Here is a 21,666-nt window from a genome sequence, read left to right on the forward strand (position 1 = left end):
CTTCGTCTGAAGAGACCAAAATGCAGCGTGGTAAGTGTCCATAGTTGTTTTTAATTAATAAACCGAAACACTACAAAACAGTAAACGAAACGTGAATAACCGAAACAGTACCGTGTGGTGAAACAAACACCGACACGGAAACATTCACCCACAAAGTACCCACAGAATATGGCTGCCTAAATATGGTTCCCAATCAGAGACAACGACAGACAGCTGCCTCTAATTGAGAACCAATCTAGGCAACCATAGACATACAATATATCGAGAAAGGAAACAGCCCCATAAACATACAAAAAACCCTAGACATAAAAAACACATCACCCATGTCACACCCTGACCTAACCAAAATAACAAGGAAAACAAAGAATACTAAGGGCAGGGTGTGATAGCCTTGGTCAGGGAGGTGACAAATCTCCAGAGTGTCCTTCTGGAAGGTTCTCCTATTTCCACAGAGGAAATAATCTCTGCAGCCCTCCACCAATCAGGCCTTTATGGTAGAGTGGCCAGACAAAAGACACTCCTCAGTAAAAGGCACATGACAGCCCGCTTGAAGTTTGCCAAAAGGCACCTAAAGGACTCTAACCATGAGAAACAAGATTCTCTGGTCTGATGAAACCAAGATTGAGATCTTTGGCCTGAATGCCAAGCGTCACGTCTTGCGGAAACCTGGCGCCATCCCTACAGGGAAGCATAGTGGTTGCAGCATCATGCTGTGGGGATGTTTTTCAGCGGCAGGGACTGGGAGACGAGTGAGGATCGAGGGAAAGATGAACGGCGAAAAGTACAGCATGATCCTTGATGACAACCTGCTCCAGAGCGCTCAGAACCTCCAACTGGGGTGAAGGTTCACCTTTCCAACAGGACAACAACCCTAAGACCACACCCAAGACAACGCAGGAGTGGCTTCGGGGCAAGTCTCTGAACGTCCTTGCGTGGCCCAGCCAGAGGCCGGACTTGAACCTGATCAAATAGGGCTTGAAATCCCCCAAATACAAGTGTGCCAAGCTTCGAGCGTCATACCCAAGAAGACTCGAGGCTGTAATCGCTGACCAAGGTGCTTCGACAAAGTACTGAGTAAAGGGTCTGAATACTTATGGAAATGTGATATTTTGCTTTGTCATTATGGGGCATTGTGTGTAGATTGATGAGGAGAAAAACGCTTTCATCCATTTTAGAATAAGGCTGTAACGTAACAAAATGTGGAAAAAGGTGAAGGTCTCTGAATACTTCCCGAATGCACTGTAGATGGTTGTGGATTGAGACAGACTTAACTGAGGACAAGACTGTTACTGATAGGAAAGTGTGTGTGTGTGCGACCAACCACCAGACAGGAAGCTCCAGGCACCATCTCTAAGATCACAGCAGGGCTCTCGCCTACGCACTCATTGCCATGGGTCAGCTGTCTACTCTGCACTGTCAACCACTGCATGCTTGATATCTAGTGTAACGTCATATTCATAAAGGTGTAACTTTATTACGCAGATTGATGAAGTATCACCGGACTTCCTGACGCTAACCTGGTTGTGGATCACATGCGGTGACGCATTCATTTCCCACAGAATGCTGACTCGTACTCCACTGTGACTGTAAAATACGACTATGGATTTCCGATTGATGCTCTGCGCTACCATTTACTGCTGGTTCTCCAAGTTCAGTTCATGATCTTACTGTCATTTTGAAAATCTTGTCATCAAATCACAAAACCCCAACATGGCAAAAAAGTATTTGTGAACAGTGATTTCATTGGGTGAGGTTAACAAAGTGTTTTGAGGCCATTTTTATGAAAAGCTATGGACGATATTCATTGAAGTTGTGATTTGTGTGTTCTATGTGTGTGTTTTCTCACGTCTACCCTACCTCTTGTTTGTCTGTCCGTCACAGATGGTGATCTGGTGTGTGAGCGCACGCTCAAGTACTTCCTGGGCATCGCAGGCAGGAAGTGGGTGGTGAGCTTCCAGTGTGAGTTCAGAGTTCCGTCACTGTAATTGGTCCCCTCACCACAGACCGATTTTAGGGAAACCAGTGTTAATGTGAAACCACAGGGAAGGGAAGGGAAGGTTTCTTACGTAACACAGTTCAAGGAAAATGGGGATCGTTTGTGTTGCCGAATATAAGCATTATTTTTGTTCCTATACTTCACAGGGATTTCCGAGTGTTTCAAACAAGGGACAGTCTTAAATGAGGTACACACTCTGGTTGCATGTCATATTCCAAGAGCAGATTACAGAATATTCCATGTTTCCCATTGAGTTAATCTTTTAAACTATTGATGGGCGCAGCTATTTGTGAAGCATGGACTTTAATTAGTATTTTTCTTGGTAATGTACTGGTATTGTTTTTCCACAATGTCTTGGTCGTAATGACAAATGATACTACCGACTTCCCTATTAAGAATATTTTAACCCTTCGTCGCCCCCAACCCACACAGACGTCATTTGAGGTGCGAGGAGACGTTGTGAACGGACATGATCACCAAGGGCCCATGAGAGCACGGACCACTGGGGACACAAGTGTGAGTTTTACACCTGTTCTGTTACACCTTCACTATTACACCCCATAATACATCCCACACCCCATGTCACACCTGCACTATTACACCCCAAATGTACACCTAGGTATTATATTACAACTTATTACCCCATATTGCATGTAAACTAATACACCCCCATATTACAAGATTTGTGCAGTCTTTTACTTTTTAAAAAACTTTTTGCTGAACACATTCTTTGATCTCCAGCACCTGCTTCAAACCACTAGATATGTCATCTTGGAGTACACGCCTAGTCCTGCTTTAAAAAGTCAAACCCATTTTCTAATGGTGCTTTCGTCTCCTTTTGGAGTGGGGCCAGATCTGAAAGCAGCAGCAGAGGAACCTTTGCAACTGAAGAGGAAAATTTGAAATGGCTTGATGTCATGTTGGTATTATTGGCTGCTTTGAGGAGGCCCCTAATTGAATTAACCAGTAATTTCAGGCCTATTTGAGGACCCGATTACAGTCTCTCCACCTTGATGGCTTCAGACAGACTGCCGTGTTCATATTCGCTCGCTGTCGCCAGACGAACAGGACAGACAGTCAAACCGATAAATTGGTATTCGAGGCGTTTGCTGATTGCAAGATGTGAGTGGCATGGTGGGTGGGTGGTAGGGAGGGTGTGTGTGTGTGTGTGTGTGTTATCATGTCCTTGTTTTAATTCCACCTGAAGGGCATTAGGTGTCTAAATGAGAAATATGTAAGCGAGATGTTTGTTCATCAGACCGCCACCGCGGGCTAACGATCATTATGGATGGAGGCTGAGGTGTTGAGATTGAGCATTTCTCAGTCAAACAGGTTGGAGCTTTATTTCTAAAACCTTAACATCCAACCGTATCGTGGATATTAACCTAGGCTTTGATGTGAAATCAGTTTTGTCGCTTTATAGCTTGACTGGCTATAAATAACATTTGTCCAAACAATAAAGTTAACTATTGACAATGAAGTACTTCATGAGATACCCATTTAGAACATACTGTTTTTTTTCCATTTATAGGCCTAAATTAACAGTAAACGGTAGAGATGTTCCTGACTGGCGGTGCACTTTGGCTGTTACCATGGAGAATTCTGTACAGCTTGAGCCTTTTTTTTTGTCCCCATGTTCTGTTTGACACCATACTGGATTCAAAAGCAGTTAGGGCTTTTGGTTTAATACAGTGTTTTCCCTACCATTGTATAGGCAGGGTGGAACCCCCCCCCCCCCCAACTTTGGCTCCACTGGTTTCAATGGAACGTTATGGTCCCACAGGACCTGGATGTTGCTTTGGGCCTTTGTGCCCCACGTGGATGAAGGTCTTATCTCCTGAATTTACTCAATCTAAACTGAGCTCCTGTCTCTCTCTTTCCCTAGCTGCTGATGAAGGATTACGAGATCTGTTTCCAAGGCCCTTTCACTGATATGACCACTGGTAAGTAACTGCAACGCTGACCAGAAAAGAACCCGCTTACAGACCATACTACACACAAACTCACCTCACCAAGAAATGGGTTGAGCATGGAACACTTTAAAATTATTGTTATTTTTTTTAGGTTTGCTTGAATTTTTCTTTTAGAAAATACCATTGATTTATTTGGTAATGGTGGATGTTTTAATGTTTTTTGGGGAAAATGCAGTACTCTCTCTACTCGTACCCTCATTCAAAATAGAAGTCCATTTAAATTGGAAGTATCATCCGTTTCCCCTAGAGCCTTTTGCAGGTGACGGCTAGTCGGCTGAACTTTGGGAATGTTGGCTAATGGAACAAGAGCGATATTATGCTGTTTTTAATTTGTATATAGATATATTTTTTGAAAGAAAGGAAAAATGTGAGATGGCAAAAAGGAAGAAGCCTGGACGCCAGGAAAAACAAAAGGTGGCCTTCATTTATGGAAAGCCTCCCCAGGGCTCCTGGTAGTACCACTGTCTCTATAGAGACAAGAAAATGAATCCATCTCTGTCTACCCAGTCCCCCTCATTTACCACTGTGAACTGTAGGACACACACTCTGGCATAGAGGACTAGTTCTAGACATTGGGAACAGTTTGAAGCCCATTGTTTTGTGCCTGTCAATTTATTGAATGGTTAAAAATTGCAATGTGCAGATAGTCTATGGGAGGGTTGAGAACTGACTGAAAGTTATGGATGAGTCATAGCTAGAGTTTAACAACCAGCTTGGATCTCAAACCATGCTACAATATAAAAGTTCAAAGAAATACTGTGTTCTTTTTTTAATTTTTAAGACCCGACAAAATGAAAAGTTAACAAAATATGCATATATTGATAGCGTTTCAATCCACCAAACTAATAGATTTTCTTCAACTAGACCAAAAACAGTCAAAATCCTAGAAAGTCCAAATAGAATCCCAACAAAAAATAGTCCCAATGTTAATCAAAAAGCAAAAATGTGCAGTCCCCCTTTAAAATGCAGAAATATTTAATCAAATGAAGTTAGTCACACAAAAAGAACAACCCAGGATGGTTGTGGGAGCTCAATGTTAAGGCCTCTTCCAAAACAAACTTTTGTCGTTGATATAACAATCCACAAAAATTTGCAACAAGTATAACTTTGAATGGTTAATCTAGACTGCTTAAAAGGTTTTCCACACAAAAAAAACCTCGGCCAGGTACACACACAATAGTTCCCCAAACGGCTTCCCTTCCTCTTAAAGGGACATTCCCTCTTAAAAGGGATAGTCCACTGAAATGACAATGGCGACCATCTTAGCTTTGCAAGGGCAAATAATGCAGTCAGAACTGGCTGATGTAAAATAGCATGAAAATTAAAATACGCAGAGGTTTAACCTTGCAAGGTGTTTAAAACTTTAAACGAGACATAGGCACACTCACCTGTGGCAGTCACAAGAGGAGCTACAGGTAACTGCCAAAATAAAGAAAACACCAACGTGTCTTAATAGGGCGTTGGGCCACCACGAGCTGCCAGAACAACTTCAATGTGCCTTGGTATAGAGTGTCTGGAACTCCATTGGAGGGATTCGACACCATTCCATAATTCAGTGTTTAGTTGACGGTGGTAGGAAACGCTGTTTCAGACACCGCTCCAGTGTCTGAATCAAATCAAATGTTATTTGTCATGTGCTGAATACAACCGGTGTAGACCTTAATGTAAAATGCTTACTTACAAGCCCCTAATCAACAATGCAGTTCAATAAATAGACTTAAGAAAATATTTACTAAATTAAGTAAAAAATAAAAAGGAACACAAAATGGCATAACAATAACGAGGCTATGTACAGGGGGTACTGGTACCGAGTCAATGTGCGGGGGTACAGGTTAGTCAAGGTAATTTGTGTAATGGCTGCCAAAAGAGCTTCTACAAAGTATTGACTCAGGGGAATGAATACTAATGTAAAAGAGATATTTCATGTTCAGTAAATTTGCAAATATTTTCTTTTTTTTCTCATGATGGAGTACTGTGTATAAATGGGTGAGGAAAAACATATTTAATTCCAAATGGAATTCGGGGCTGTAACAAAATTTGACCGACTGGCTCGATTCGGTCTTAGGACAAATCTGGGTTTGGCGGATGCCGGAAGAAAGCTACTTGCCCCAATGCATAGTGCCAACTGTCAAGTTTAGTGGAGGAGGAATAATGGTCTGCGGCTGTTTTTCATGGTTTTGGCCAGGCCCCTTAGTTCCAGTGAAGGGAAGTCTTAATGCTACAGCATACAATGATTTTCTAGACAATTCTGTGCTCCCAACTTTGTGGCAACAGTTTGGGGAAGTTCCTTTCCTATTTCAGCATGTCAATGCCCCTGTGCACAAAGCAAGGTCCATACAGAAATGGTTTGTTCGAGAACGGTGTGAAGAACTAGACTGGCCTGCACAGAGTCCTGACCTCCACCCAATCGAACACCTTTGGGATAAATTGGAAAGCCAACTGCGAGCCAGGCCTAAAGGACCAACATCAGTGCCCGACCTCACTAATTCTCTTGTGGCTGAATGCTGCAGGGACTTGCTTCCAATGTTCCAACATCTAGTGGAAAGCCTTCCCAGAAGAGTGAGGGGGACCAACTCCATGTTAATGCCCATGGTTTTGAAATGAGATGGTCGATGAGCAGGTGTCCACATACTTTTGGTCATGTGTGTGTGCATATAGTACGTTTTGCAAATTCTTAACATATTGTAATTCGTAGCTTCTTATACGCAGTGGGTGATAGACATCCACAAATTAATATATACCATACGGATCATACAAAATGGAGAGTCACCGATTTACATACAAAATAATACGCAATGCTCTGAGACCAAGTTGCACTGTCAGGCAGCCTAAACATCTTGATTATACGTTTTACCAGAGATGTTCTGTGAATAAAGTGACGCAGTGGGGCAATAAAAAGCATCTGACGATGCCCTTTGGCTGCCCTACAAGTTGTTTGGATCACTCGTAGACGTGCAAAGTTTTTCAAGAGTCACGTTATTAATGAAGGCTCTGGGGAACTCACTGACCTCTTTCTTTTATCAGGATGTATGACTTTCTCGCTCTCCCATTTCTCCAGGTCAGATGGAGTGGATGGTGGAGCTTTGCGGCGCAACAGTGGTTCAAGAGCCTCTTCTCTTCACTGGTGAACTGGTAAGAATGTCTGTCTGACCTTGAAAATGTTATGTTATTTGTCACATGCGCCGAATACAACAGACTACCGTGAAATGCGTACTCACGAGCCCTTCCCAACGATGCATCATGCTAGATAATAATAAGAGTAAACTAAAGAACGGACTAGCAGCAGCATATTATGAGAATGAAAGTGTGTGTGTGGGGGGGCAGAGTGTGTACAGTGAGCTCCCAAAATATTGAGATGGTGACACATTTTTTGTCGTTGTTTTGGATTTGGAATTATACAATGACTGAGGTTAAAATGCAGACGGTTTAACTTTTTAATCCATATCTGGTGAACCGTTTCAAAATTACAGCACTTTGTACACAGTCCCCCCCATTTTAGCGGACCAAAAGTATTGGGAGAAATTGTATGCGTATTAAAGTAGTCTAAAGTTCAATGAGTTAGATGCACAAATATCATACCCCCCCATTTGTGTGTCTAACATTCTCTCATTATTATTATTAATAATGATTCGTTCAGGATTATCTGTAATCATGGTAGAATCCACATTAATGTAGAAGTGCTTAGAAGCATATTCTATTCTTATTTACAATTAAAGTGACTCCAAAATGACACACTACATTATTTAATTTTTCTATTGGGCACAAAATTATCTGAAACACAACCAAAACAAATGCATCCAACAAGTTTGTAGAGTCACAAGCTTGATGTAATCATTGCGTGCTAGGAATATGGGAACAAATACTATACTTTTGACAACTTCAATACACATATAAGTGAATTTCTCCAATACCTATTGGTCTCCAAAAATGGGGTGGACTATGTACAAAAATGATATGATATATGGATGAAAATACCCTCAAATTAAAGCAGTCTGCACTTTAACCTCAGTCATTTAAAATCCAAAGTGCTGAAGTACAGAGCCAAAACAACAACAAATGTGTCACTGTCCCAATACTTTTGGAGCTCACTATATATAGCATTTCTAAGTATGCATAGAGTCAGTGCAAGATGAATGCAGATAGACTTGTAATGCGTGAAGAGGGAACAAACATCCACACACCACGACACTCAACAACCAAAACGATGCACAAGTATCCTCTGTGTGTGTGAGAACCCTGCAGAAGGGCTTACTGTGTCAATTGGCTGTAAATATCACAGTGTGGGCCTTTGTAAGTCCTGTGTTGTAACTGCACTGAAAGTGGAGAAATACTAAATTACTCTTGTTCTTTACTTGAGTGGATAATTCCGGATACAGTAGTGGGGAAGAGGGGATTATCAATTCTCTTTTTCTTACTTTTTGTCAGAAAACTCGTCAGCTAATAGTGGTACAACCAGGCTCGGACCAATCACCAATAAACTACCAAGGTGAGTCTCACAAGTGGAAATGACTCTTCCACAAACACACACAGTCACACGCACTCACATTCTCTTTCACACACATTTCCAACATTTTTCTCTCACACATACACACATTCTCACACAAACACACACACCGTTAGGCTCCATTCCTAAAAATGCTGTGATTATGGTGCCGTCCCGCTCCAACGACAGGGCGGTTGCATAAGTCATCCACACCCCCTATCGCCCTGAGGCTGAAGCACCGAGCAGGGATAGACCTCTAGTGTGTCAGACAGAGTGGGGGTGGGGAGAAAAAGCTGTGTTTGCGTGTACTGTCTGGGGGTCTGAGAAACATGTATAAAACATTTTTTTTTTTTTTAAATGTCCGCTGAAACAAATGGACTAATAAAGCTAAAGAGGAAAATGGAAAGGGAGGGAGGGGGTGATGAGAGAGGTGGTGCAGCAGCATCCTTATGGGGCACCATTCTAAACATGCTATATTTTGTGAAAAATATCAATTCTGTGCCACAAAATACATCTCTTTCATTAAAAAGTTACAAACGGCACCACACCCAATACATCCCTCTCCCGGTGGTCTAGTTTGTGTAGTTACATATTTAACGTGGCCTTTCTTACCCAACGTCCTCAGGCTCTCCCAGGTAACCAAGTTATACCTGCTAGCCCCTCTGCACCATCGATTTTAATCAAACACACAGACATACACACATTCACGTCACACCATCTCACACACCATCTCACACACTACACACATCAGACATACACACATTCACGTCACACTATCTCACACACTACACACATCAGACATACACACATTCACGTCACACTATCTCACACACTACACACATCAGCCCATACACAAGGTAACACAAGGCCACGCTCACATTGGGAAGAACAAATGGTGTAAGAAGTCGATGTGTGATGTCATATCGCTGCGTCTACCTGTTTTAGTTAAATACACCTGTGGCCATTTTGTTGAGGGTGTTGTCATAGCAACACATACCTCATCCTCACTTCCTGTGTGTTCTCCACAGCCCTCCAGAGGATAGCCACGGTCATCACCCGTGGTTGGGTATTTGACTCCGTGGCAACCTACACCCTTCAAAGCCTCGACAACTACAGAACGTAACCTTCAGACCTGGTGTCACATCCAAATCTCTCTGCTGGCCTGAACCCACTCCACTCGGTTCATTGGTGTGATACCCAAATCGTTCCCTGGTCTGGATCCTGTCACTAGAGGCAGTCCCTGGTGTCACGTCCAAGTGGCTCCCTTGCCACCCTCTTTCTTAATACAGTGCCTTCAGAAAGTATTCATACTCCTTGACTTATTACACATTTTGTGTTACAGGCTGAATTCAAAATGGTTTAAATATTTTTTTCTCTCCCATCTACACACGATACTCTGTTAATGGCAAAGTGAAAACATGTTTTTAAAAATGTTAGCAAATTTATTGAACATTTAAATGCATAAATATTTAATTTACATAAGTGTTCACACCTCTGAGTCAATACTTTGTAGATTCACATTTGGCAGCGATTACGGCTGTAAGTCTTTCTGGGTAAGTCTGTTCTTTTCAAAATTCTTCAAGTTCTATCAAGTTGGTTGTTGATCGTTGCTAAACATCCATTTTCAGGTCTTGCCATAGTTTTTTAGATATAAGTCTAAACTAACTCAGCCACTCAGGAACATTCAATGTCTTCTTGGGAAGCAACACCAGTGTAGATGTGGCCTTCACTCCATTCACTTTCTTTTTTATCCTGAAAAACTCCCCAGTCCTTAATAATTACAAACATATCTATAACATGACGTAGTCACCACTCTCCTTGAACATATGGAGAATTGTACTCAGTATTGGATTTGCCCCAAATACAACACTTTGTTTTCAGGACAAAAAGTGAATTGCTTTGGCAATTTTTTTTGCCATATTACTTTAGTGGCTTACTGCAAACAGGATGCATGTTTTGGAATATTTTTTTGTGCATGCTTTCTCTTCACTCTGTCAATTAGTTTAGTATTGTAGAGTAACTACATTGTTGTTGATCCATCCTCAGTTTTCTCCTATCACAGCCATTAAACTCTTAACGGTTTTAATGTCACAATTGGCCTCATGGTGAAATCCCTGAGCGGTTTCCTTCCTCTCCGGCAGCTGAGTTAGGAAGGACGCCTGTATCTTTGTAGTGACTGGGTGTACAGATACACCACAGCAATAGGTACCCTTTTGCGAGGCATTGGAAAACCTCCCTGGTCCTTGTGTTTAAATCCGTTTGAAATTCACTGCCCGACTGAGAGATCTTACAGATAATTGTGTGGGGCACAGAGATGAGGCAGTCATGAAAAAGATCATGCTAAACACTATTGCACACTGAGTGAACCCATGCAACTTATTATGGGAACTTATTTAGCCTTATCATAACAATACTAATTGACTCTAGACATTTCTGCTTTAAATGTGTAATTAATTTGTCAAATGTATGGGGTATTGTGTGTAAGCCAGTGACATCTCAATTTAATACATTTTAAATTCAGGCTGTGACAAAAAAAAGAAAATGGAAAAAGTTGAGAGATGTGAATACTTTCTGAAGCCACCGTATGCCTAAGAGACAATCCATGATCAACCAGTTCAAAAGATTACGGCACTTTACCCCATCCCCCTGGGGTTGACTTGTTTTGTCACCATGACTACATGACTTCCTTTAAAATAGTTTTCATGCAGTTGCTTTGTGTTATAACTAAACTCTGTGTGATGTACATAAATGTAATGTTCTCTTACTTAAAACAACTCGCATGGAAACAAATTATATATTTTTGTACCCTGTGAGAATGAGAAACCAATGACCTGAAGAGAGCCAGAGGCTGGTGTTTTGTTATATATGCACGCATACATACGCATGCGCACGTGTTCGTACAAACACACACGTGTATATATTAACACACACACAGGGAAAGCAAACAGGAATCTTTAATAGGGTGGTGCAACATTGGCGTCTTTTGCCTCCGTTCTCCCTCCCTCTCTTTTTCCTCCGAAAAGCCTGACATACCCTGAAAACAACAAAGAAAAAGCGGGCGCTTGTGGGGCTCACAGGCCTGTTACGAAATGTTCTCCAGTATTTGACTTTATACACTAACTGTGCTTCAGGCCAGAGCATCTCTCAGTGAATCAGTAGCATATTGCAAGAGGGGGCCAAGCACAAAACTGTTCTATGGGGTAGGAAAAAATACCTTTGTTTGAGGCCCGGGAGTTCCAACTGGCTTAAAACCTTTTATCAGACACACTTGTTGTTTTGCGCCAGCGTCATCTGAGTGTTTTCTTTTCAGAAAAACCTATTAGTATTTATTTACCTTGACTTCCCGGTACGCTGTTCTCTTCTCTCAAGGTCTCATGCATTTTAATGTTGAAGAAGCTTTTTACCCCTGGTTCATTAAAGCCCACTATGTGTATCCTACAAGGCTTTCAGACCCCTGTTCACTAGATATCCCAAACAAGACCAGCGCGGCGAGAGGGGGCGTGGGGGGAGCAGGAATATGCTCTGCCAGTAGCAAGCGTTCTACTGAATTATTGAACAGGCGACAATTGGGAATAGAAAGGAAGATAGCGAGGGTAGAGATTGAGAGGAGTGGAGAGGACCACAAGCACATTAAGGATGGCCCCCGTCCATAAATTGAGAGCCTGTTGCAATTCTGTGACTGTAAGTAACCCACTGTGACTAGGGTAGCCTGACATGGTTTGAGACCTGAAGACTTGAGTTAGCTCCCCCGAGCTGATGCTTAGGTTTAGCTCAACAGGCTAACACAGTCTTGTGGCGTGCAGGTTATCCGGGTTGCATACCTGGTTGGTCACACGCCTGGGAGGTTGTTCCTGATGGACAAAGTTGGTGGTGTCCAAAATATTGTGCTATGAAAGACTTTAGCACGGTTAGCGGCATGTGGTAAAGTTGCAATGTAAAAACCCTAGGGGGACTGTTCCATCCAAACTCATTTGTATGCACCCAGGGTATTAAATACCAAAATAACATTCCACATGTGCTGCGGACAATTTAATCGATAATGACAATGTTTAAAAAATACAAATATTTTTATTTTTTACTCAATAACACATTTGGGTACTAACCTCAATGGTAGCTGGAAGGGACTAATTGTTTTCTGATTTTAGCTGTCACACTGTAAGTTCACCCTCCTATAGAATGGATAGAAATAATGCATTTTACTTAAACATTTTTTTTTTCACTCAAGGCGCCATATGCTATGGATGCATCAGGTCAATGAGAATCTTAATAGTTGGAATCCATGCATAGGAACAAAGGACAGTTGTGTGGCGTGTTGTAATGGAGCGCCGTTCCTGCTGTGAGAGACAGAAGGCCTCATGTCTGTCTTGAATCTAATTGGACCCCAAAGGGTGACAGTATCTCTTAACGATCATATATGGAGAAAGCACCGTCTAAATAATGTATTGAAACCAGACAAATGTATGCAAGACAAAAACATTGATATGCTTAATGCTCTACCGTATGTTTGGCAATGTTATATGTCTGTTAGTCTGCTATCACAAGATTCAGCGAGAGCATATGACAGGGGGACCAAGATGGAAAGTTAGTCCTGATTCCCAGTTATAAGCTTGTAATAATATCCCTATATAGGTTTGTACTTTTGTGGTAGACCGCACTGAAGGAAGAGTGACGCCTCAAGGACGTCTCCCCTCTTCGCGGAGTCCTACCCTGTAGACCGCAGCCTACTCCAGGTAGAAGTTGGGTTATAAATATCGACAGAGACTTTGCCTGAGCTGCTGGAAGTGTTTCGCCTGCCGCTGGTTTATTGATTGGCAGTGCCCACAGGGCCTGCTATACTACTTTATCGTCTGCTGTTTTATACATTATCGCCTGCTGAGGGAATCTGGAAAGGTTTTCATCAAGAAGTCGTGAATTCGACGGGGTGATATTATGCATGTATGCACACTCATGCATTGTTTTAAATGGAGTCTTCTGCACATACGCTATATATACAAAAGTATGTGGACATCCCTTCAAATGAGTGGATTGTGCTATTTCAGCCACACCCGTTGCTGACAGGTGTATAAAATTGAGCATGCAGACTGTCCTTACTGGGGCTCCCGGGTGGCGGAGCGGTCTAAGGCACTGCATCGCAGTCCTTGAGGTGTCACTACAGACCTTGGTTCAATCCCAGGCTGTGTCACAGCCGGCCGTGACCAGGAGACCCATGAGGCGGAGCACAATAGGCCCAGCGTCGTTAGGGTACGGTTTGGCCGGCTGGGATTTCCTTGTCCCATTGCGCCCTAGTGACTCCTTTTGGCGGGCCGGGCCCCTGCAAGCTGACCTCGGTCGCCGGCTGGACGGTGTTTCCTCCGACACATTGGTGTGTCAAGAAGCAGTGCGGCTTGGCATTCGTGTTCTAGAGGAAGTATTGCTCTCGACCTTCGCCTCTACCGTGTCTGTAAGGGAGTTGCAGCGATGAGACAAGACTGTAACTACCAATTAAGGAGAAAAACGGGTAAAAGTAAAAACATAGTGACTTTCAACGTGGCACCGTCATAGGATGCCACCTTTCCAACAAGTCGGTTTGTCAAATTTCTGCCTTGCTAGAGCTGCCCCGGTTAACTGTAAGTGCTGTTATTGTGGAAACTTCTAGGAGCAACAACGGCTCAGCTGCAAAGTGGTAGGCCACACAAGCTCACAGGATGTGCAGCAAAGTGCTGACGCACTGAAGCGTAATAGTCTCCTCGGTTGCAACACTCACTACCGAGTTCCAAACTGCCTCTGGAGGCAACGTCGGCACATGAACTGTTAGTTGGGAGCTTCATGAAATTAATTTCCATGGCCGAGCAGCCGCACACAAGCCTTAATTCACTATGCGTAATGCCAAGCGTCTGGTGGACCGGTGTAAAACACGACACCATTGGTCTCTGGAGCAGTGGAAATGCGTTCTCGGGAGTGATCAATCACACTTCACTATCTGGCAGTCCAACGGACTAATCTGGGTTTGGCGGATGCCAGGAGAACGCTACCTGCCCGAGTGCATGGGGCCAACTGTAAAGTTTGGTGGAAGGGGAATAGTGGTCTGGGGCCGTTTTTCATTGTTCGGGCCAGGCCCCTTAGTTCCAGTGAAGGGAAATCTTAATGCTACAGCATACAATGACATTCTAGACTATTCTGTGGTTCCAACTTTGTGGTAACAGTTTGGGGAAGGCCCATTCCTGTTTCAGCATGACAAAGCCCCCATGCACAAAGCGAGGTCCATACAGAAATGGTTTGTCGAGATTGGTGTGGAAGAACGAGTGTCCTGCACAAAGCAAGTCACTGCAGCAGTGTTCCAACATCGAGTGGAAAGCCTTCCCAGAAGAGTGGAGGCTGTTATAGCAGCAAAGGGAGGATCAACTCCATATTAATGCCTATGATTTTGGAATGAGTAGCTTGACGTGCAGGGGTCTTACATACTTTTGGCCGTGTAGTATATTTGTCTTTGAGCATTTCATATACAAATGTCATGTGTTGATTTTTATTGAGTTTTGTTGCGTCACCTTGAAGTCAGTCAACTGTTCTTGGCTAATGTCTATATTGTCTGGTCTGATACCCGAAGTCCTCGAGTCCAAATCCTTAGCGTCCGAGTCCTTTACATTACCGTTCTCCTAGCAGCGGGATATTATGCTTGTATTTGGTTAGTAGAGACCCTACTGATTATTTCCCACCCCACTTTAGCCGAGAAAGGTATAAAAATTCTCTACAAGCCAATATGTATCCCATGTACAGTCTTAGTGTATTGCATTTGGGGCTATGGAGGGGGCGAAGAACACATTGGTGCTGGAAGTTCCAAGTCATGAAAATCAAGTTCTAGACTCAAGTTTCCTACTAAAAAACTGTCTTAACCCCCCCTACTGGAACAGCTTCAATTTCATAATTATTCATAAACCTTCAGTTTAAAGAAAGTGCATGCTTTGGACATACCATTGAAGACAAAGAATAGCTGTGAGAATTCAGCTGAAAGCACTCTGAAATCTTGCATTCAAAACAAACCAAAATGCCAGTGTCCTCATTACAACGCTCCATCTCCAACTTGAACAAGGCGGTTGTTGACTCCATCGTGGCCGAGAAATGTATTTTTTTTATAGTCACAATTCTGACTTGCGGGCCTTTCAAATGCCAGATGTGCACTTTGGTGTGATGGAGCACTGCATGCTGTTTTCAGCATTTCCCCCAAAGTCACAGAGAAACCTTGGAGTATGGATTCAGCTTAACTGTCTTTGACAATAGCATGCATTTTATTGGAGACAAGGGGGGGAAAACACTGAATTAGGCCTCTGTTGCACTGTTTTACAAGAGTGAGTTTTAAAGGCCAAACAACAATGGACATATTCAAATGGTTCAATAGACAATGGCCTATGTGCATAAAGATGTTGGAATTCGAATATAGTATGATGTCATTGTTTTAGCCATCTGAAAAAAATGAACAGAACAGGCTTGGAACCTCTAACCCTGTCAATTTGACTGGTGTACTCATGGGTCCACTCGCAAATGGCTGCCTGATATTGTGACGCATCTAATTTCCAAGGTGATGTAGAATGTTAATTGAAATTGTTACCTGATGTGGTTCATTCAATGGAGTGTGTTTTTGTAATGCCTATTTGAGTTGAATCAACAAATCACAGCACATATTGATGTGTACATGTCCTGCTTTTGCTCCTATGCAAGTACACCCAATGGATGCCAGTGACATCCCGACAACTTTGAGAAAAAAACACTTCATAGTTGTCGCGAGATGGTGAGGCATATTCATGACATGAGGAAAGTAGAATAGCATTTCTCGCCATTGAAAACAGGCAATAGACGTCAACACCACACGATTATTCAAAAAAGTATTAAAATAATGAGATGTATCTACCAATCCAAAGAGGGGAAAAGGCGGAGCTTGATAGCCCGCCGTTCCGCTCTGTGGACAAGAAATCCCATTTTGGGGGTGGAAACAGGTGTCGTCATTCTATCCAAAACTCTGTTCTAAAGTAGGGGTCTGAGCGGATTGTTGGGTGCCGGAGCATAGTTATAATAATCTGTACACTGCAAACTGACCACGACTGCCCAAAAATGGATTTGTTATTTTCAGAAACAGTCATGTCTCAATGTAATAAAGGTATGAAATGATCACGTTTCTTTTTTAATTCATGGGGATACTTGGAACAGATTTCCTAAATGAAACTCATTTTTAGCTGAATTCCTGGTGATTTTTGTCTTTTTTAACCAAAACTAAAACAACAACAAAAATGTTCTACTTTGGGTGGGCCAAAAGAAATCACTCACAAGACGGTTTTGGCCCACAGGCCACCTGTTGCCAACCCCTGGTCTAAAGTCTGTGAATGAAAGAACCTTCTCGCATCAAGTTCAGTTTTTATAAATGCCAACTCTTGCGGGAAAAATGGCGCGTGCACATTTTGAGATTAATTTTGTACGTATATATAGTGTTGGTCTGCTTTTCTCCTCGTTTTAACACCTGATTTACTAAATTAAAGCACATTTCAATAGGTTCAGGTATGTCATGACATAGCACAAGTGGGGGTGAGGGGCTTTCATCTTTTGTTCTCTATTTCTCTACTGCTCCTCAAGTAAGGGGGAGGCTGATGACATCACAGATTCCCATCAGACAAATTTCTTGAATGCCCTACTCGAAGTTTGCAGTTGTGTTAAAAAAGAAAAAACTGTTTTGCTCAACCTATTTAAAAAAAATCTTTCGTGTACTGTAGCTAGTCTTGAATGATGGGGCAAAATGTTGATTTCTGCCTAAACAGACATACCCAAATGTAATTATGTTTCATGATGGCCATAAACAATAACTGGTAATGTTGCAGAGTTTAGATAGGTCTGGAACTCACCTGTCTTGTAAAAATATAAGAAATTGCTGAGGTGTACTCACTTTTGAGGACACAAGCTCAAGTGCATAGTACAAATATTATGAAAATATGAAAAATCACAGTGGGGCAATAGGGCTTGAAATGACTGAAATGCTTTCTAAATATAGTAACAATCAAATTATAAACATAATATAACATTTTTCTGTATAACTCAAATAAATGTGATCAAACTTAGTAACAGTACAATATTTCCTGTAACTGACAAATAATTTTCTTCTAAACGTCCACTGAGCGGTGCAGACACACAATTCAATTGTGTGCAGATTCATTACAACTTCAGCTTTAAGCACAAAGGGATTTCATCCTGTCTGTGACCAAGAGAAAGTGGACTTGTTTCAATTCTATGAAATGAGTTAGTATTTATTTTTTATGTTGTGACATCTAATTACGGCTGAGAATGTCACAGCGAGATGAAATGACAACGGTTGGATTCGCTGGACTGTCACCTTTCCGCTGAAAATGTGGTAGCGGAGAGCAGACAAATGGGGCTTTCTGACACTATAAGGCACGGAACCCTATGATGTTCACAAGGCACTTTGTAAAACAAAATGTCAATCGGAACCAGTCCAGAACCACTTAATGTCCCCCATATAGGGCTTAACGTCTAAGAGGCTCTAGACAATGTTACAGAATTCACGGGTAGTACAGCATATTTAGGTTGGGGGAAAAGTTGATGAAAAACATTGTTGAATTCAAAAGTTCAGCTGAAAGGTCCACAACCATTTGCAACAGTTTGAGTTTCTGTAAGATAAAAGTCTTTTGCCAAATTACATAGATTACTGCAAAAAAATGAAAACATTCTTTCAACAGAGTAAGTAGACCAGCTTATGTAAAATAATTGACTATGGGTAGGCTACAGTATTTCTAAGTAAAAGTAGCATAACATCGTACGCCTATTTAATCTCGGATGCCTATACCAAGGCAGGATATAGAAACACTAATCTATAAACAACATATTTACAAACAATTCATCCTTTCCATAGAAGTGTGGTCTGTAGCCTTTTTAAATTGTTCCCAATATAAAATCAATCTTACAGAATGTGCGGACATGCACTCGCTACAGGCAGCATTCATGTTTAGTTTGTTTTGATATTTTCCAGTGTCTTTTTCAATCGGCCCACACCTCTACAGAAATGTGATCAAATATGACATTGCTCCTTCTTTTACAAGCTGCGCTTGGCCTAAGTCGTGCCAAATTATACAGCAAATAAAGGGTGTTATTGACACCATAAAAGGTGAACGGAGGGTGTATTTCCGGGCATGCGTTTTAATGCTGTTCACCTCCTGCACAGCTTTACTATGGGTCTGATTTATGAGGGGAAACATGGGTATGCATGGCGTGCTGAAGTTTATATTTCTCAATATTTTTTGAGACCTATTATTTTCAGAAATGGCGCACGCAGATATTTAATGTGAAATGTACGCAAAGGTCATGAGCCCTATGGGCCCGGGTCAAAAGTAGGGCAATATAAAGGGAATAGGATGTAATTTGGGACGAAACCATTGTCTTGTTAATAGCTCTACATAAAGGAGCATTGTAAACCTAGTGATCAGACATTTTGTACCAAACAATTAAGTGTGCATTGGACAAAATCATTCAGCTGACATGTGGAAAGAAAGGTGGACAGATTGTTGAAATATTGATGTGGCGGGAATGGTAGGAAGTGCTCAGCCTGGACTGCAGGCCAGGCTACATCCCTTTGTGAATGATGCTGTTGAAATGTATTACAAAGGAAATTAGCTCTAAACAGTCTGTGAGGCCATCTGGCATGACTGCTTGTGTGTGAGATTTGTATGTACTATATACCAGGGACACAACTTTGATTTTAAAGTGATGTGTGTAGGGGAGACTCCAAACAGCCTACCTGATCCCCTCAGAGGCGCCCGCATGGTCCTAAAGCACACCGTCGCCTTGTTTTGTATCACATTCCAATGATAAGATTGGGAGGGACAAAAAATATATATTTCATAGTTTGTGGAGGACATGTCCCCCCTGTCCCCAGTGAAAATTGCGCCCCTGCTATATACTCTGCATGTGCTTGTAGCTTAGGGGAGATGAGACATCATAGACTGGTTGCCTTGATCATCATGACCAGGCTGAAACCTGACGACATCTTGTTTGCCACCTGGGTGAACAGTTAGACACTTAGCCTAGCAAGGATGACTGCCTTTGAGGTGATTTGAATCTGTGCTTTACTATGCACCTGGGCCCTACTTACTGGTATATCTGGAGCAAATGTTGTTTTTCCCCAAAATGATATTCTGCAGCAGTGTGAACAGATATCAGGTTCATTTTGTTCCGTATTTTTGTTGGTGAATGACAGCCTCAGTCACTACAGTGTGCTGTTTCGTGGTTCAGTTCCTATTTAAAAGAGAACCTGCACCTGCTGCCAGGGAAGCTCAAATTAAGATATTCATGGAGAGTTCTTAACATAAATATTTTCTCTCTCCATGTAGGTTTCCATCTAATTGGTGACAGATTTTCATGCGAATATTAACAAATCTGCATAAAGAAAATATGCACATTTTCCCACCAGTGGTGTGATTCCACCAAACACGTGGTACGGATGAGGTAGTGCACACAAGTAATTGTTAATTTAAGTTTTCATGTACCGAAGAAAAATGTAAAGTTCAATGTGTTTTCATCACATTTTCACCGATAGCTTTGTCACAAAAACTGTTGCCTTATTAAATACGGTGGTCTGGTACATTCACTCTAGCCAACAGCTGGCAGATACAGTGCGGGTAGGCTAATCTACATGAGATTATTTTTATGGATAAACGCGATTAATATTATTTGCCAAACAGCAGTCAAGCATCATGTCACCAGAATAGGACTCTCGATATTTTTTGGACAGGAGCAGCAAGCTCATCACCTTACACTTTCACCACCCTGTGAAGTTCACAAGTTATTTCAGCTGTAGCCTGATAAACTGCACGGTTTCCTGAGTTGTAGTGGGAAGACCGCACACCGACCATATTATCGACTGACTCCACGTTTACTTAGATAAGATGGTTATTATATCAATATTTGCTCATTAAGGTGTTTCTACCGCAATTTGTCACGTAATTAATTTTATCGACACAAAAACACCCCACCATGTCGAACTAACAAATTATCTGTCGGCATTTATGAAATTGTACCGAAACGCCCTGTTTCCATCACAACTTTCGTGATTGGTTTTTATATGGTATGACTTTATTTACATAAAAACTGAATGGAAACGTGGTTACTGTAGGTCGGCCTAGGGTATTTAAGTGCTGTCTGTGTCTGGGATGTTCATATGAGGATGTGTGTGAGTATACAATCAATCTTGCAGAATTCACGGACAAGCACTCGCTGTAGGCATGCAGCAGCATGCATGTTTAGCTTGAAAAAAGTCACTGCAAAATATCAAAACATTCTGCCCACACCTTTACATAAATATGATCAAATGTGCTATTGCTCTTTCTTTTACATATTGCAAAGTTTTAGTGCTGTTCACCAGTGGACAGTTTTATTACAGGTCTGATGTATAATGTGGAACATGCTTATGTATGGCGTGTGCCACGTTTTATAAAGCTCAATTTTTTTTTCAATTTACCCTTTCAGAAATGGCGCAGGTAGGTATTTAGTGTGAAATTTACGCAACGGTTATAAATGAAGTCCCAGAGCCCTACGGGCCTGTGTCGAAAGTAGAGCACTATATAGGGAATAGTGTGTCGTGGTTCTACATAAAGGAGCTTTGTAATCTAGCAATCACACATTTGTACCAAGCAAATGTGGGCATTAAAAAAACAAATTCATCTGACATAAGGCTCTGTGGAAAGAAATGTGCACCGATTGTTAAAATATGGATGTGGAGGGAATGGTATGAAGCGCAAATCCTGGACTGCAGGCTAGGCAGCATCCCTTTGTGAATGATGATGCTGCTGCTGTTGAAATATTTCACAGGGGAAATTAGCACTAAGCAATCTGTGGCCATCTGGCGTGATGCTTCTGTGTTAGATTTGTATGTATTACGTAGTATGTGTGCTGGTAGGATGTTTTTATGTATGTGTGTAGATGAGATGTCATAGACTGGTTGGCTTGATCACCATGACCAGGCTGAGACCTGAAGACAGCTTGTTTGCCACCTGGGTGAACAGTTAGCCACTTAGCCTAGCAAGTAGGATGGCTGTCTGAGGTGATTTGAATCTAATGTTCTTTACCATGCATCGAGGCCATACTTAGTGGTATATCTGCAGCAGATGTTGTTTTCCCAGAAATTCAATTCTTCAGCAATGCGAACAGATACAGTATTGACACTGAACAAAAATATAAAATAATCA

At 41.9% G+C, this 21,666-nt stretch overlaps 1 protein-coding gene across 6 annotated transcripts in view; it reads left to right on the plus strand.

Annotated features, from left to right (window-relative positions):
* Positions 1 to 16,591, plus strand: part of LOC135504841 (breast cancer type 1 susceptibility protein homolog) — a 40,618-nt gene extending 24,027 nt beyond the window's left edge. For 3 of the 6 annotated variants that reach the window (XM_064923735.1, XM_064923736.1, XM_064923738.1), the window contains exons 15-21: positions 1,882 to 1,959; positions 2,143 to 2,183; positions 2,393 to 2,512; positions 3,882 to 3,939; positions 7,028 to 7,101; positions 8,395 to 8,455; positions 9,481 to 16,591. In XM_064923735.1, coding sequence (XP_064779807.1) covers positions 1,882 to 1,959; positions 2,143 to 2,183; positions 2,393 to 2,512; positions 3,882 to 3,939; positions 7,028 to 7,101; positions 8,395 to 8,455; positions 9,481 to 9,575 — 527 coding nt within the window. In that variant the 3' untranslated portion in view covers positions 9,576 to 16,591. The remainder of the gene's footprint in view (positions 1 to 1,881; positions 1,960 to 2,142; positions 2,184 to 2,392; positions 2,513 to 3,881; positions 3,940 to 7,027; positions 7,102 to 8,394; positions 8,456 to 9,480) is intronic. The other 3 variants (XM_064923737.1, XM_064923739.1, XR_010450191.1) reach the window with 2 other exon arrangements.
* The last annotated feature ends 5,075 nt before the right edge of the window (positions 16,592 to 21,666 follow it).

The sequence above is a fragment of the Oncorhynchus masou genome, chromosome 18, assembly GCF_036934945.1.
Source record: "Oncorhynchus masou masou isolate Uvic2021 chromosome 18, UVic_Omas_1.1, whole genome shotgun sequence".
Taxonomy (NCBI): Eukaryota; Metazoa; Chordata; class Actinopteri; order Salmoniformes; family Salmonidae; genus Oncorhynchus; species Oncorhynchus masou.